Source organism: Cotesia glomerata, linkage group LG10 (assembly GCF_020080835.1).
Source record: "Cotesia glomerata isolate CgM1 linkage group LG10, MPM_Cglom_v2.3, whole genome shotgun sequence".
Lineage (NCBI taxonomy): Eukaryota > Metazoa > Arthropoda > Insecta > Hymenoptera > Braconidae > Cotesia > Cotesia glomerata.
The window spans coordinates 12,761,000-12,777,947 of NC_058167.1; the positions used below are offsets into that span (position 1 = coordinate 12,761,000).

Sequence of the window (16,948 nt, forward strand, 5' to 3'; positions counted from 1 at the left end):
CTTAAGGGATAATATAACGGTCTAACACAATTCGCTAAATATGACCTGGCTAAGGATCTCTCAGACTATGGACTCCCCACTCTATTTCCTCCGACCCTACAGAAGTAAAAGAACCAATAGCAAGCGCTGGTAGACTGAGAGAAGGGGTAAGATCCTAATAAATTTTTCGAAGAAGGAAGCAGAAAAAGGTTACCTTCTGAATTGCTTCAAGAACTCAGATCATTCTTACGACAGAATTCAAAGTACAAAAATCTTCAAATTCAAGACCAATCTTTCATAAAGTACAATTGTGTATTATCAATTACTCAAATATAAAAATGGCAGTGAACAGTTGTGGTTTAAGTAACATCCAGCAGTTAATAGAGTGTGGACATTTGAATGTTAACTCAATATTTTTTTTGGATCAGTACAAACAAATGAGTATCCTTCAGTTTGCAATCTTGAACTCATACGACGATCTCATCGACTATTTATTGAAAAATCACGTTGATTTAAACGCCAGCACTGACTTTTTTTGGACGGCGCTCCACGTGGCGATCGAAGAAAAGAAGCTTGACGTCGTGCAGAAATTAGTATTTTTCGGAGCTGACATCAACATATTGCCAAACCATCGTGCAGCTCAGCCACCACTTCACCAAGCCATTCAAAGTGGTACCTATGACATCACCGAGTTTCTAGTGAAGTCAGGAGCCGACGTAAACTTCATACCTTATAAAGTTGATTTATCATCATTGGGGTGGTGCAGCTGGTCTCCTTTAAACTTGGCAATTTCATTAATGAATATTCCTGTGATTGAATTGCTATTGAAGCACAACGCCATCATCGATCAAGGATCTAGCGAACTACGCTCTTCTCTACAACTAGCTCTATTATCACACACCAACAGTATTGAAATTTTCCAAATTCTGGAGAAGTTTGGAGCGAAGTTCGAAATAATCAAGGACGGAAAATACACTTTAGAGTTTCTTACAGCTGTGGGCCGAGATAACATAGAAATTTTCAACCTTTTTGTTAAAAAGTGTGACAATTTTTTGGACATTTCTAATCGGGTCGGTGATACCATAGCTCATGAAGCTGTATTGTTATGCAGTCAAAATATTTTACGATATTTACTGGACTGTGGGATAAATGTTAATGTGGTTAATATCGAGGATAATGAAAGTTTTCTTGATGTCGCGAAAGCAATGAATGAAACTTACGCGACTTATGAAACAGATGATTTTTCGATAATAGTAAAAATGATCAAAAAGCACATTATTAAGTTATCTGCAGCTGGTTTATATGTTAACACAAAGAATTCAAAAGCTGTAAATAGTAGGCATTTTAGATCGTTCCGTGAGAAGTGCGTGAAGGAAATAAGTGAACTGAAAATCAGGAAAATAAGCGACACAAATTTTAATTATTTCGATGTAGTAGTTAAAAATGTACATAGATTAGCTGTCGGATTAAGACATTCAGACTTTTGTTTTATTGAAGACAAAATATTAACTGAATTTCAAGTATATGGTAGCATTATGATAGAAAAATTGAGAAGAGTGGTTGAGAGAAAAGAGCTGCTGAAAAATGCAGCAGAGTTGTATAATATTTTTTATATGGATTTACCATATTTATTTATCAGGAATATTTTTAATTATTTAAGTAACGAAGATTTAAAACTTTTAAGCCAATAATTGTATAAATGTATGTAAATAATACTGCAAATTGTAAATTTATTAACATAATCTAGATTAAACTTTTTTAGTGTAAATAGTAAAATATTTTAGTTATTTAATAAAATAAAAAAATAAAATATAGTCAGTACTTATTCATTGTTTTTACTATTAAAAAATTTCTGACTTATTGACACTATACGTTCGTTCCACTAACAGACCATTACTGTGCATTCATCACCGTGTTACGGTTTTTTGACTGCAATTTATATGTTTTCGAATGACTGTCTAATGACAGACAATCGATTGGTGTAAACCAATTTTTGACTAAGTAAAAAATCGGGGAAACCAAGTAAAAATTTGGTTTTTCGAAGAGTGAAGTATGATAACTATACAGCATAAAAATCATCAAATATACTTCACAACGATACTTGTCGTTCAAGTGATAGTCGCTTAATAGTCAAGCGACGGGGTTAGAATTTTTAATTATAATTTAACTAACTTTATAATTAAAAATAAAACAATTAAAAATTTAAATTGAAAATTATGTGGGGGTCATATCTTCCACCCACTCCCGGGTAGTTTAATTATTATTATTTTTAATTATTTATTATTATTTATAATTAGTGATATTATTTAATTATTATTATCATTTATGTTTATTATCACTATTTAATTTTTATTATTTATTAATAATAGTTAATTAATATAGTTATTATTTAGTTGAAGTTTTTCTACAACGATATTAAGTATTGTGTTAGAAAAGTCTTAGTTGTGTCGCATCACCATAAATTATACCAGATTATAATTTACTTGGTGATGCCAAACAACTGATAAAATCTCGTCTGCTGCAAGAGCATTTTTGGGAAATTTTTTTTTATTGTAATTGTATTGCAAGTAATAAAATTCACATTTGCAGCTGACGAGACCCTAATAAAATTTATTCTAATAGGATTAAAAATATGTAAAATTAGTCGATAAGAAGCTTAAGGATTTTTCCCAAATACTTCCACAAAATATTCTCAATAACATACCTTTTTCTAAAGAGCAATTAAGGGATTAAAAACTCTTGTCGCCTGGCCAGCGACCGGACCCAAGACCTCACTAATTACTCTCTATACCTATACCTATATATCTATTTCTCTCTCTCTTTCTATCTATCTCTTTTAACTAAAATACTTCTACTTTTCTATAATTTGAGAATCTATTCTGTACATGTACCTACGTATATCAATTCTATAATTTGTGTGTACCTATAGAGAATCTTTCCTGTACATGTACCTACGTATATCAATTTCCCATACTTACGTACAACTAAGTACTCCTACCCTTAATATATTTTCTATATACTTCCATCGAGTACCCCCTACCCCAGGAGAGGTCGGAGGCCGAGATGGACACTTGAAAATTTTCAGTTCGACCGAGTGACCCCTAAGCTTCGTATCGCATAATTGTAACTTCACCTCGTTTTAAGTACACTACGCGTGTATTAGCAATTAAATATATTTAAATAAAAATTATAATTGTATATCTTCGTTTACTTCACTAAATAACTCAACGCCCTAACATCCCAAAATTAAAAAAATAGTGTTAAAATTAAATTGTTTTTTAAAATACTTAAATTAACTATTTAACAGCCGAGACCAGTGATTGCAGTTTCAATCGGCTTAGCGAAACGAATGGAAATTTTGAAAAAACGTTTTTAGAGATAATAGATAATTTAATAAACTATTTCACCACAAAGCATTTTTTTCAAAAATTTCATTCGTTTCGTGAAACCAATCGAAACTGCAATTGCTCTGCTGTTGGAAGTGCGACAGAGATAGTTCCGTTGAGCTCCGTGAGAGCAAAGCGAGAAAAAGATGGTCTCGCCTGTTAAAAACAAAAAGAAAATTTAAAATTGAATTTTCAATCTTCCTTACCATCTCCGATATTTCAGATCAGTCAGCTGATGACATTCAGCCTTCGAAAATTCTCAACAACTTTAGAGTGGCGCTGAATATTTTATTAGCAAGTTACTATTTATTTTGTTGAAATTTATTTTTTTCAGTCGGCGCCGGGACGGCTGACAATTGAGTCGATATTGTTGTTTTTCTTACTAAATTCCATACACATACCAGTTGATTTCTGCAAGTACAAGTAATGTCTGAGGTAAAGCTTACTCACCAGTTATTAATAACATTTTTAATATTAATTAATTCCATTCTTTATTATTTTTCCAAACTATTAAAAGCCATTAGCGATATTACTTGGTTGATATAAATTCAATTAACACAATTAGTGTTTTAAAATAATTAAAAAACAATTAATAATATCTGAATCGCTCTAAAAATTTTCGATTAAAAAATAAAGTAAAATAATGCTTGAAGGTTCTCAACTTGGATAGTTATCATAAAATTTGTCAAACTTAAAATTTTATGATACTGACGTCATATTTTTATTTAATATTTAGTTCAAAGATTGTCATACGTTGAAGGCTAATTCAATAGACACGTTATCTAGCATTAAATAGGTGTTTTAATGGATTTTTCTCACTTTATTAGTCGCTATGAATCATTTTTAGCTTCATAAAATTCTAGACAGTTATTTAATAAAAGTGTTGACGTTTGAAAATATTATTGTTCCAGGCGTTGGAGTAATTTTAATTGCTTTTTGAGTGAATAACGGTACCATGGGTGACAAGGAAGAAGAAAATAAATTAGTCGAGCAGACAGAAGAAAAAATTAGCTGGCCTTATATGACAATAAAGTCATTTTCAACCTCTTTGATTTTAAAAGTAGCTACCGTTGGAGCTATTTGGGGATGGGGCTACATGAACTGGAGTATTGGATGGCTGCTTCCTCCAGTGATACTCTCTGTATGGAAAGTTGAAAATAGCAGAAGCGCGGAGCTTAAGAGACTTACGGCGCAAGCTGCCGTTATGGCCAGAGAAAAAGATGTTATTACAAGCAGACTCGATGAATTACCATCCTGGGTTTATTTTCCTGATTTCGACAGAGTTGAATGGCTCAATAAAGTATGCCTTTACATACACATACTTTTAATATTTTGTTTTAATTTATTGTATAATATGATAATGTAATGATAAATATTTTTTATTTATGTAGATCTTATATAAGGTCTGGCCGGGTATGAATCATTTGGTTCGAGATATTGTTAAAGAAAAAATACAGCCGGCTATTGTTCAATCCTTATCAGAATATAAAATGACAGGATTTCAATTTGGTCGATTAGTTCTAGGCAGAATTGTAAGTTAGAAAAATTAACACCATCTATTTTCGATTTTTTTTTTTAAACATGACGTCAACTTTTATTTTTAGCCACCCAAAGTTTATGGAATTAAAGTATACGAAACAAACACTTCAAGAAGTGAAATTATTTTAGATTGCGACATATTGTTAGTATATTTAAATCGTTAATTTTTTAAATAATTTATATTAAAACTTTCTAAAAAAAAATGATAATTTTTAATAGATATGCTGGAGATTGTGACATATCTTTTTCATTGGGTAATATCAAAGGAGGAATAAGAGATTTTCAATTACGTGGAATGGCTCGTGTTGTTTTGAAGCCAATGCTAAACGTTGTTCCTCTAGTAGGAGGATTTCAATTGTTCTTTTTGAATAATCCATCAATTGATTTCAATTTAGTGGGAATTGCGGATGTTCTCGATTTTCCTGGATTCAAGTAAAAAAAAATTAAAATATAAAAACATTTTTCTATTACACGGAAAAAAGTAAACTGTAAATCACTGATTAAGAAATCTAATTTTAAATGATTTTAATGCATCGGATTTGAATACTATATAGATATACAATTAACATAAAGGTAATCGTTTCAGATCATTTTTCTGAATCAGGGAAATTCACTCAGATTCCGGTTAATTTTTATAGTTTCAAACAGTACAGCGGACATCGGGGTGGCCCAAATGTAAATAATACAAAACTTAATGTTGAAAGTGTAAAAGCCATAATTTAATATCGAAAATGTGATTAGTAGCTGTCACTATAATAAATAACGACTCTCTCATCTTAAAAAATTATAGTTTCAAACAGTAAAAATTGCCGTTTCAACACTGATAAAATCAACTTGACTCAAGAGCCAAAATCTTGAACCAAGAATACTATTTTGAAGAAAATGATTTTCTTGAGTCGAGAAATTATTCTTGATTTAAGTAAATTTTTCTTGTCTCAAGAATTTATTCTCTTGACTCAAGAAAATCATTTTCTTCAAAATGGTATTCTTGGTTCAAGATTTTGGCTCTTGAGTCAAGTTAATTTTTTTATCAGTGAATATATAGTCTATAATATGAGGAGAAGGGGAAGGTTTCACACTCGGAGAATTTACCATTTGAAACAGTAAAAATTCTACTCTTAAAATATATATCTTACCAGTCCAAGCAAATCAATAATTATAGTTTTATTTTTAGTGTTGCGTTTAAAATTTACTATTTGTACTTTGTAAATATTGACGTTGCTTGTATAGAAATTTAGTAACTGTAGTTTATATTTTTTACATATTATGCGATCATTTTTTAGGTACGAAATGATAATTATCAAAGTCAAAATTCTTAATTATTGTATTTTAACATTTTCGAGTTTCACATTTAAATGATAAATATTATACACTGAGAAAAAAAAAATACTTTTATTAAGAATATTTTCTTGACACAAGAATTCATGTTCTTGAAAATTTTCAAGAATATATATTCTTAGCTCAAAAACTTGATAAATTGATTGAAATAATTTTTACTTAATTTAAATAAAGCTATCCTCTTGTTTATCTATTATTCAAAGATAAACATTGATAAATATTTCTTCAGAAATTAATAATTAATAATAATAGAATATTTGATCGTCATCGAATTTCTTGAACCAAGAAATTGTTAATTGAGTAAAAGTATTTTTTTTCTCTGTGTAATTTACTGTTTGAAATGGTAATTTTTTTCCAGTTGATCATTACTTATTATAAATCGACTGTTATTTATTACAGTTTACTTTTTTTCGTGTATTAAAACAATTTTGATCTTATGTATTGATAATTTTAATTAATCAACAGCCAAGCATTGCGAAAAGTAATAAAAGAACAGGTTTCCGCGATTGCAGTATTGCCGAATAAAATAATCGTGCCATTGAGCGAAGACGTGCCCGCTGAAGTTTTGAAAATGCCAGAACCGGAGGTAAATTTATATTTGATCCTCTTTGAGTGAAGAGAGAATGCAATAATTTATTTTTCAGGGAGTGTTGAGGATTCATGTTGTTCAAGCGAAGCATTTGATGAAAAAGGACATCGGAATGTTGGGCAAAGGGAAATCCGATCCTTACGCTGTTATCAATATTGGTGCCCAGGAATTTAGGACGAAAACAATCGATAACACCGTAGATCCTAAGTGGGACTACTGGTGTGAGGTATGCGTCGCTTTTATCGTTTATTGTCAAAAATATCAGCTGTTTGTGCACGTGCTTAGCTGAAAAATTGCATTCAAAGATTTTTCATTTAGCCTTTACTATTCAAAAATTATCTTCGAGTCACGTCAAATGTAAGCTTTAGTCAAATTACTTATTACAATAGAGTACATTTTAATTTTTCCAGAGGAAAAATTTTTAGCGTTATTAAAAGTAAGCTTCATATAAATTTTTCAATTCATTTGAAGCAAGCACGTACGATAATTGAATTACCAAATTTTTCATATTAATTAGTAAACTTACTCATTAAAAAAAAATTCCTAAATATGTGTGTATGCTATGTGATGCGTGTATATTTGTATGGGATTAGTGTATCGTGACATCAGCCATCGCAAGTTTGATCACCATATCTTTGTGGGACTACGATGACACAAAGGGTGACGAGAGCCTTGGAAGGTATGCTATAGACTTATTATTATTATACATTTTATAACTCTTCATTCATTTTCATCATACCTTTTATTCAAATTTGGGTAAATGCTTCGAAAGTCCTTTTTTAAAATCAGAGTATACAATAAAATAAATTATAACGAACTAATTATTTATTTGGAAGTAATTATCTTGACCTAGAATTTTTATTTTACGAAATTAAAAAATGCTATCATTACTTAGCCTTCAATTTTAATTACAAAGTTTTTATAAAAGCTATTATTCATTCTTCGTAACTAATATTGATTAATAGTAACCTATCGTGACAATGTCACTTCAAGCTTGAATTCTAGAAATTAAATATTGATTTTTAACGCAGTTCTATTTTTTATTTATTCAATACTTTATTTTTTGATTTATTGAGAACAAAAAATATTTATGTTTTACGATATTGACTAAAGCAATTTAAAAACACCTGTAATATTTTTTTTTTGTATTATTTTAATAATATAAAAAAACTTGGAAGCATCTATCCTATTTGTAATTTTTTTTTTTTTTTTGCTGGGTAATTATTATTTGCGCTTGCTGTATTAAGCTTATGATTTTTTACTGCTTATGCATTCGGTGGATTGACACGTATTGTGTTGTTAATTACTAACAAAAGTTTTGTGTATTGTGGTTTTGTTTTGTCTACTTGTCCCAATTGTTGTCTCTATTTGTATTTTTTACTTGAAAATGTCTTATTTGTTTGTAATAAATAATGAATTATCCAAAAATGTCGATAGATAAAAACGGTGTTTATTGTTAAAATTATGCCATGCAGGCAATCATCAATACACGAAGCTCAGGACTAGAAGTTGCTATAAGTCTTTGGGATTGGGATCCAAATTTTCCTGGGGTTGAAACTGACGATTTACTTGGAAGGTAGTGCCTAAAATGATCGGTTTGAATTAATGCATATTTATAACGATTAATAAATTAGAGCTTGTTGTCCGGCTACTGACACTTTTTTCCAATTTTTTTTTTTTTTTTTTTTAATAATTTTAAGGATAGTCAATAATAAAAGAGTAAAAAACTAATTAATAATCCACAATACCTTTTATAATTTATTTTTAATTTGAAATAACAAACTAAATCCGCTTGTGTGGTGGCAGTTTATAGTGGAACAGAGCTCAGGAGTCAACAACAAAGTCATAACTCATCTTTTTGACAAAGACAAAACCGGACAAGATGATCAGCTCGGAAGGTATTTTGTTTATTGTCAAAAACAAAATTAAATAAATGAGTAATCCCTTGAATGTACTTAGTTTTTAAAAAGTATTTGTATTAGTTTATAGTACTTTACCTTTAATTAAATTATAAAAGAACAAATGTATCTAATTCGTAACTACTTAATTAGAAATAGAAATAATTTATTGATTTGCATTTTACTAAATTTATAAATCTAACGCATGATATTCATTTAATTTTTTAACATTATTATTAATATAAAAATAACTTATTACAAACTGGTGTGCTAAAATGTACAGTTTTTTAAAAGTGGGTTTTTGCATGAATTGCTGTGTGTAAAAAAATCAGCATTCTTTTTTTTTATTATTGTTTTTTTTGCATACCTCTAAACAAAAGTAATCGTTATATACTAGTTGCATTTTATGCCATTCATTTTTACTTATTTTTTTTTTTTATTTTCACAAAACACGCGACATTCATTAGTACTGTTATTTCATTTCACAAAATGTTAATATTTACGATAAGTGCATTGAATATTTTAAACAATCGAATTTATGTACATGTGAAGAGCCAGCATCGAGGTCAGCAAAGTCAAGAAGAGGGGTACAATCGATAATGTAAGTAGACACGTTCAAAAAATTTTAATTATTTTGTTTTTTAATTTATTAATTAAATTTTATTTTATTTTTCAGTGGTTTACACTCGAGTTTGCTAAACATGGAATGGTACATCTCCGATTGACCTGGTTGAGTCTTTCGAAAAATGTTGCTGACTTACAGGCTGTATGATGAGATATTTGTAGAGACAATTATGAATCAATTGACTATTTAATTAATTAATTATTTTGTGGGTTATTTAGGCGTTATTGGAAACTCAGCAGCTACGTGTTACATCAATGAGTACTGCGATTTTGACATTATTCGTCGACTCTGCTAAAAATTTACCTTGCCTCCGGGGTAGCAAACAGCCTGATGTTTATTTGGAAGCGAGTGTTGGTAATAAAACAGAGAGAACTGCTACGATGTTGCGGTCTTGTGACCCGATTTGGGAGCAAGGGTTCACCTTTTTAGTCGGAAATCCAGAAACAAGTAGTTTGAATATCAGAGTAAGTTTTTAAATTATTTTGTTGTAGTAAGAAATTAATTTGCTTAAAATTTTATTTTTTTGTTAAAAAAAATTGAAATTTTTCTTACAGTAATTTTTTTGTTGAAAAAAAGTTTTATAGATTTGGGAAAAAACAATTTCAGATAAACAACTTATGAATTTTCATCTAAAATTTTTTTTTTTCTGAATCTAAAAAATATTTTTTCAACGAGAAAATTATTGTGAGAAAAATTTTTATTTATTTAAAATTAATTTAAATTAATTTCTTACTACAGCATTGCTCATTTTTTTCAAGAGAAATTGCAATTTTATTCTAGTTAAAAAAATAAAATGTTCTCAAAAAACCAATTATCTTAAAATTTATAATTCAAAAATTATATTTGAGTTTAATTAATCCAAAAAAATTTGATACTAAAATTAACATACATCTTTAAATTTTTTGGATTTTTATAAAAACTAAATTATTATTTAAAAATTTCAATAAAAAATTCCCCATCTAGAAATTAAAAAAAATTACAAGTGCAAATTTTTTGATAATATTTTTTTTACCATTGATTTGTCATAAAAATTCAAAAAAATTGGCAGATATCTGCTGACTTCAGTATCATAAAAAAATTAATCATTGAAATTCATTAAATAGATTCTAGATGACAAAACAGGATCAGTAGTAGGAACTCTAACGTACAGTATCTCAATGTTAATGACCAAATTAAATCTCGAAGACATGCAGCATCCTTATGATCTCCAGAACGCGGATCCTGAAAGTAAAGTAATAATGTCGATGTCTTTACACCTTTTAAAATATGAAACACCGGAGATAAATATCGAAGAGGAAGAAGACGAAGAGGATTTCAGTCAGTTGCAGAAAAAAATCGAGCGTCAAGAATCTAACATCAGTTTTTCTCAAGGCAGCAGTGGTAAATTATTAAATTTACTTTTGAAAAATTTATTTTTTAAGTATCTGTCAGTATAAATTTATGAAAATTAAGTTAGCCGACATTTAAAAATTTTTAGAATTTTTTTTTTATTGAAAAAATCATTACAAAAAAATTTCATTTGTAAAAAACTTGAAAAACTATAAGTGCAATTTTAAAAAAAAATATTTTTTTGTTTTAATTTTATCAATGAAAAAAAAAATTAAAAACGTCGGCTAACTTTAGTATTATTTTTTATTTATCATTTTTCTACACAAGAATCTCTGCTTATGTTGTATCATTATATTAAAACTAAAAATATTTTTTAGTTCTAATTTAGTAAATGAAAAATAATTAAATTATTATTAAATAATTAAATTATTATTAAATAATTAAATTATTATTAAATAATTAAATTATTATTAAATAATTAAATTATTATTAAATAACTAAATTATTATTAAATTATTAAATTATTAAATAATTAAGTAAATGAAAAAATTAAAAGTGTCGGCTTACTTTAGTATTATTATAAATTTTAGTGCCGTCAACCCCTCTAAAGAAACAACCCTCCAAAGAGTCGATACACAGCGTCGCAAACAGCACAGTTTCCAGTTCCGCTGCAGTCCCACCTGCAGGCGAAGTTGAAAAAAATATTGAGAGCGAAATGATAATCCTATCGGAGTCTGTGAACAACAGTTCAGCCCACCCTCAATTAATTCAACGCCATTTTAGTATAACATCATCTGCTGGAGACTGGAAACTCGGTAGAATTCAGCTGACACTCCGTTACAGTGTCCCCCGACAAAAATTAGTGGTTGTAGTTCATAAAGTTGCGTGAGTATTTATTATTTAATAGTCGATTTTGAAAAAAAAAAATTGTTTAAAAATAAAATTATTAATCAATTAATTAATTGTTTCAGCAACTTACCTCTGCCTTTGAATGACCCGTCAAATATTCCTGACCCGTATGTAAAACTTTACTTACTCCCAGATCGGCATAAGGAAACGAAACGCAAGACAGCTGTTCTCAAGGACAATTGCAACCCAATTTACGACGAACAATTTGAATATATTGTATCTCAAGGTGACTTGAATGAACGAATTCTTGAAATTTCAGTGTGTACGCAAAAAGCGTGGCTGTCTTCGAGCAACAACATTATGGGTCAAGTTCGTATAAATTTATCGGAAATCGATGTCACCCAAGCATTTACAAATTGGTATGATTTGATGCCAGAGGTAAAAAAAGAGTAATTTAAAAGTTCTCTAACTTAATCTCAAAGTTTACTTAACGTTGACGGACTAATTTTTTTTTATTATTATTATAATACTAATATATTAATATAATGCTAATTTTTAATATTAAATTTGATTAAAATGTTTATAAAAAAAAAAAAAACTAATGTTAATATCAAAGGCAGGCCTTTACTTCAATTAATCTATGCGAAAATCATGTTAAACTAAAAAATATGTTTACATAAGAAATTAATAAATATAACTTTACAATCAATTAAATATTAAAATTTTTTATACACTTTAATTTGATTTATTTTTTTTTTTGAAAAAATTAATTCAATAAATAAATCGTCATTTTTCCAATATTATATTTATGTAATAAACATTTTTTTTATCGATTGTTGGAGAAATTTAGAATAAAAATAGTGAGACAAAGGAATTTTTAAAAGAAGAAATCAGTAAGTCCAAATATTTATCAAAAATTATGAGGATTTGTGCAGTTATATATTTCAGAGAGAAGTACTAATTAAAATACCTAATTAGTACTAATTAAACTAATTAAAGTAGTAATTTTATGAGTATAAGGTAAAAGACTTAGTTATTGACACTGTAATTTTATTTTAATTAAAAAAAAACAAATTAACTCTAATAAATTAATAAATATAATTTTTGAATTATAAATTTTAAGAAAATTGATTTTTTGAGAACATTTAATTTTTTTAATTAGAATAAAATTGCAAGTGTCAAACAACTAGGCCAGTGTCAATAACCGGGTCTTTTACCTTACTTTATGATAAAAATTTTTCAGAATAACAGCTTAATTTTATTTGTTAGTTTATTCAATTTTTAAAATACTTTTTTTAATGTTGATAATATTTGAATACATAGACTTTTTTTTTAATAAGTTTACTGGACAATATTAAGATTTAATGTTCCAATATAGAATAATTACACTTTTTTGTAATTGTATAATATCTTTGAGTTATATATCTTAATTTAACAATATTATTTAATATATATTAAAAATTAATTATTTAAAGTAAATATTACAATATTTAAGAACTTTAAAAAAATACTTTTATATTATTAAATATTTTGAGCAAAAATAAATTTAAGAATAATATGCTATCACAATATATCACTGATAAATAATTTCATTTATCAAAATATATATTAATCTTAATTCACTACGAAAAATCTTATTAAATAAACTAATTGGTTAATATTTATTAAATATGTTATATAACCAATGCTTGATTTATATTTAATAAATTCGTTTCTTGTAATTAATATATAAGACAAAAAAAAGATCATTTAATATATATAGAGAAGTAAATTCGTCTTTGCATAGCTTGATTAACACTCAAAATCATGCATATTAGTCAAAATTGAATTGATAAGTAAGAGTTGTTCCGAAGTCATTTCAAGATTACCAATTTTATTACAGTAAAGTAGTTTATAATAAGATTTACTTCGCCAAAATGGAATAATACATTCAATACACTTCGCTGCTGGACGAAAATCGACAGTTGATTCCTTACACTTATCACAAATACGACCTCGTAATTTTTTATTCGACGTTAATTTATGATTGATAGAACTTTTGAAATAATTTTTATATTCATCTTTATCATCTTTATAGCAGAAGGTGCAAATAATTTTACCTTCGCAGACCCGAGCAATATCTTCTGAACAGAACATTCGTCCAAATGGCGCCCAGTTCTTATTCATCAACAGATTATCCAATAAATCATCTTCAGAAGTAGCTTTATCGATCAAAACATCAATCGCTCGTTTGAACTCTTTTATTTGTTGTCTTTTGAAATACTGTCGAATATTCTGGTCCTTTATAAATTGTTGACACTTGCTAAAAACCAATTTATACTCTAGTATTTTTACATATTCCTTCATGTTAATATTCACTGGTTTAAAAGTTGATGATTCTAGTGATGGACAATTTGTTGGTAAATGATGAGCATTGATGATCTTGACATCAGTAGCAAAAGTTACTTGTTTCAATGTTTTATTTTTCCGCTGTAAATATTGTTCTTCTATTTCTTCTTCATTTTCCTCAATTTCTAAATTTTCCACTTCGTCTTCTACGATAATCATTTCATTTTCTTCATTCCCCATCGCATCCAAATTTTTCACTTCGTTTCTAATATTTTCTTCTTCTTCTTCTTCACCTATACTTTCTTGATCTTCTTCGACATTGGTCACTAAATCTTTTTCGCCTAGTTTTACTTCTTGTTCTTTGAATACATTTTCTACCTCTTCTTCACATTCTATCACCATGATTTTTTTCTCTATCTCTTCTATTTCATCGCCAAAAACTTCCATTGTCGCTAGATTTACATTTTTACCTTGAACTTCCTTTTCTTCATCCGTTTCATTAACAATCAAATTTTCTGAAACATTCAAGTCGATAAATAAATCACATGAATCATCATCTTCATCTTCTACCTCTACTTCTTCATCTTTTCCTTTTTCTTCGCCATTCGTAGCTAAGTTTTCTTTATTTACTTTGACTTGTTCTTCTGTCAAATTTTCTTCTTTCATATCATCAGCGTCTACTTGCATCTTTTCATCAAAATTTCTTTCTTCTTTGGATTTATCTAAGACCAACTTTTCTGAAACATCTGAGCGTTTTAATAAATTATATGAAACTGAATCGTAGTTCTCATCATCTTCTGTATCTACTTCATCTTCCTCGCATTCCTTTATTTCATCTATTTCTTCTTTCAATTTTTCTTCTTCATCTCTTGCATTTACTTTGACTTGTTCATCTGTCAAATTTTCTTCTTTTATATCATCAGCGTCTACTTGCATCTTTTCATCAAAATTTCTTTCTTCTTTGGATTTATCTAAGACCAACTTTTCTGAACCATCAGAGCGTTTTAATAAATTGTATGAAACTGAATAGTTGTTCTCATCTTCTGTATCTACTTCATCTTCCTCGCATTCCTTTATTTCATCTATTTCTTCTTTCAATTTTTCTTCTTCATCTCTTGCCTTTACTTCCCCAATTCCGCATCCACTTACTTCCGTTGCTTCTTCTTCTGAATCTCTCATTTCTATATTTTCCGTTTGTCTATTTTTTAATTCTTTTCTACCTATTTCTTCTTCTAATTTTGAATCTTCTAATTCAACAAGAATTTGAGTTATTTGATTATGAACAGCACGTTCCCAATCCCAATATTCACCTTCTTCTTTTGCTGTTTCAATTACTTCGTCTATCCAATCATCTTCCACTTCTCTACTTACTTTTTCTTCTCGTATCAATCCTTTGTCAAATAATTCTAAAGGTTCTTTAATTTCAATATTATTAACTCCGAATTGTAAATGCGATTTTAATAATGATGATGATGAATCGCTGTCTCTAATTGAAGCTAAGTCACAGTTTCTTACACTCTCACCATCAAGTCCAACAATGCTCGATGATTTTTCTCCAATTTCTTCCTCAATCCCACTAACTTTTCCGTGACATTGAATCACTGATTTACTAGTCAACGAAATCGATTCCGAATTACTATTTTTATCTTCTGAAGAAATACTTTCACCTCTACATTGTTTCGGAAGTTCTAATATTTTTTTGTCTTTTTTATCACGGTTTTGTATTTTATCTTGTTCACAATTTTTTATTCCAATTTCTTGATGGGACAATGCATCTCTTTTCTTTCTCATTAATGGCATTTTAAAAGAGTCTAAATCTTTTAAAAATCCACGTGTCCTTTTTTTATACTTTCTAGGACGAGAGATTACTTGAACTTGATAGCGTTTTTCAAAAGAAGCAATCCAATGATATTGTGCTCTAAAATCATACCGATGATTTAATGAGTTATGTAATTCCAATGCTTTTTCTCGGAACTTTCTTCCGTTAATTTCAAGACGCTGACTTCGTATTTCACTTAACCAGTTCAAAAGAATTTGTTCGAGCTCTTTTCTCTCATCATATTTACTTTTAAACCCAATAACATTATTCACTTTTTCTTTTACTTCTTTATTTGCTTCCATCTTAACTTCTTGTATTTCCACTTGCGTTTTATTAATTTCTTTGTCTCGTTTTATTTTTTCTGTTTGAGTTAATACATCTGAAGTTTGTAGCCCGACATTTACTAGACTCACTTGTTTTTTATCATTAACATTTTTAGTAGAATGCTCTGAAGTAGTAAAAAAATCACATTGGTTTCTTAAAAATTCTTTTTCATTTGTTTCACCATTCAAATAATTTAAATAAGCAAAATCATTTTTTAAACTTTTATTTGATTCTTGAGCTAAAACTTTTTTTTCCTCTTTTTTATCTTCTATTATCCCAAACAAAGATACTTTATTATCTGTAATTAGACTTGTTGTCTCTATATCGTCTTCATTTTCAAAATATTCCACATTTTTCTTATAAATTGGTTGATTTAAAACCTCAACAATGTTTACATTTATCTCTTTACTATTTTTTTTCTCTACGTCTTTTTGAATTCCTTGTTTAACCTTTTCTTCTCGACCAACTGCCTTAATTTTAGGAGAAAGAAATAACTTTAAAAAAAATTTTTCTTTTTCTTTTATCAATTCTTTATTTTCTTCATTTTTTTCATTCATAGTAGCTTCCTGATCAAGTACTGTCGATTTTTCATCCTTATTTTTAGACTGATTATCTACCTTATATTCTTCTTCCTCGTTTTTAATTCCTTGGAAAGTAACTTTAATTTTATGAGTTCTTTGGAAATACTTAACCCAAGAGTTACAAGCTCTAAAAGGGTACGAAGGTCCCATCTCTCTATACCAATCCATAGCTTTTTTTTTTAATTCTAATTGATGAAGTGGAAGCCCTTGACTTTTGAGCTCTTTTACCCAGATCAGAAGACGTTTTTCAAGTTTATTATACTTACATGACTTAGCCATTAATTTTTTCATTTTAGAAAATCGCAAAATTAAACTTCTTTTAAGCTTTTTATATTTATTACCATTTCTCGGGATAATTAATAGT

The 16,948-nt window shown here is 28.3% G+C and overlaps 3 protein-coding genes across 6 annotated transcripts; 2 read left to right on the plus strand and 1 right to left on the minus strand.

Annotated features, from left to right (window-relative positions):
• Positions 1 to 317: 317 nt before the first annotated feature.
• On the plus strand, positions 318 to 4,288 carry LOC123273431 (putative ankyrin repeat protein RF_0381). Its single transcript, XM_044740831.1, has 2 exons — positions 318 to 1,499; positions 4,277 to 4,288. The coding sequence occupies exons 1-2, from the start codon at positions 318 to 320 to the stop codon at positions 4,286 to 4,288; spliced, it is 1,194 nt and encodes a 397-aa protein (XP_044596766.1).
• On the plus strand, positions 3,639 to 12,242 carry LOC123272556 (extended synaptotagmin-2). 4 transcript variants are annotated; one of them, XM_044739427.1, is made up of 14 exons: positions 3,639 to 3,800; positions 4,277 to 4,665; positions 4,757 to 4,897; positions 4,970 to 5,046; positions 5,124 to 5,336; positions 6,708 to 6,828; positions 6,887 to 7,057; positions 7,425 to 7,510; positions 9,282 to 9,330; positions 9,406 to 9,495; positions 9,573 to 9,818; positions 10,458 to 10,734; positions 11,274 to 11,568; positions 11,655 to 12,242. In XM_044739427.1, the coding sequence occupies exons 2-14, from the start codon at positions 4,321 to 4,323 to the stop codon at positions 11,983 to 11,985; spliced, it is 2,442 nt and encodes an 813-aa protein (XP_044595362.1). In that variant the 5' UTR covers positions 3,639 to 3,800; positions 4,277 to 4,320; the 3' UTR covers positions 11,986 to 12,242. The 4 variants fall into 4 exon arrangements, with proteins under 4 accessions (XP_044595362.1, XP_044595358.1, XP_044595361.1 ...); XM_044739423.1 differs by lacking the exon at positions 7,425 to 7,510 and adding an exon at positions 8,307 to 8,407; XM_044739426.1 differs by lacking the exon at positions 7,425 to 7,510 and adding an exon at positions 8,638 to 8,729.
• Positions 12,187 to 16,734, minus strand: LOC123273432 (glutamic acid-rich protein-like). The gene is made up of 6 exons (XM_044740832.1): positions 16,582 to 16,734; positions 16,314 to 16,473; positions 15,710 to 16,127; positions 14,071 to 15,529; positions 13,632 to 14,001; positions 12,187 to 12,191 (listed from the first exon to the last, which is right to left on the minus strand). Exons 1-6 carry the CDS (start codon positions 16,732 to 16,734, stop codon positions 12,187 to 12,189), a joined length of 2,565 nt encoding a protein of 854 aa, XP_044596767.1.
• Between the last annotated feature and the right edge of the window lie 214 nt (positions 16,735 to 16,948).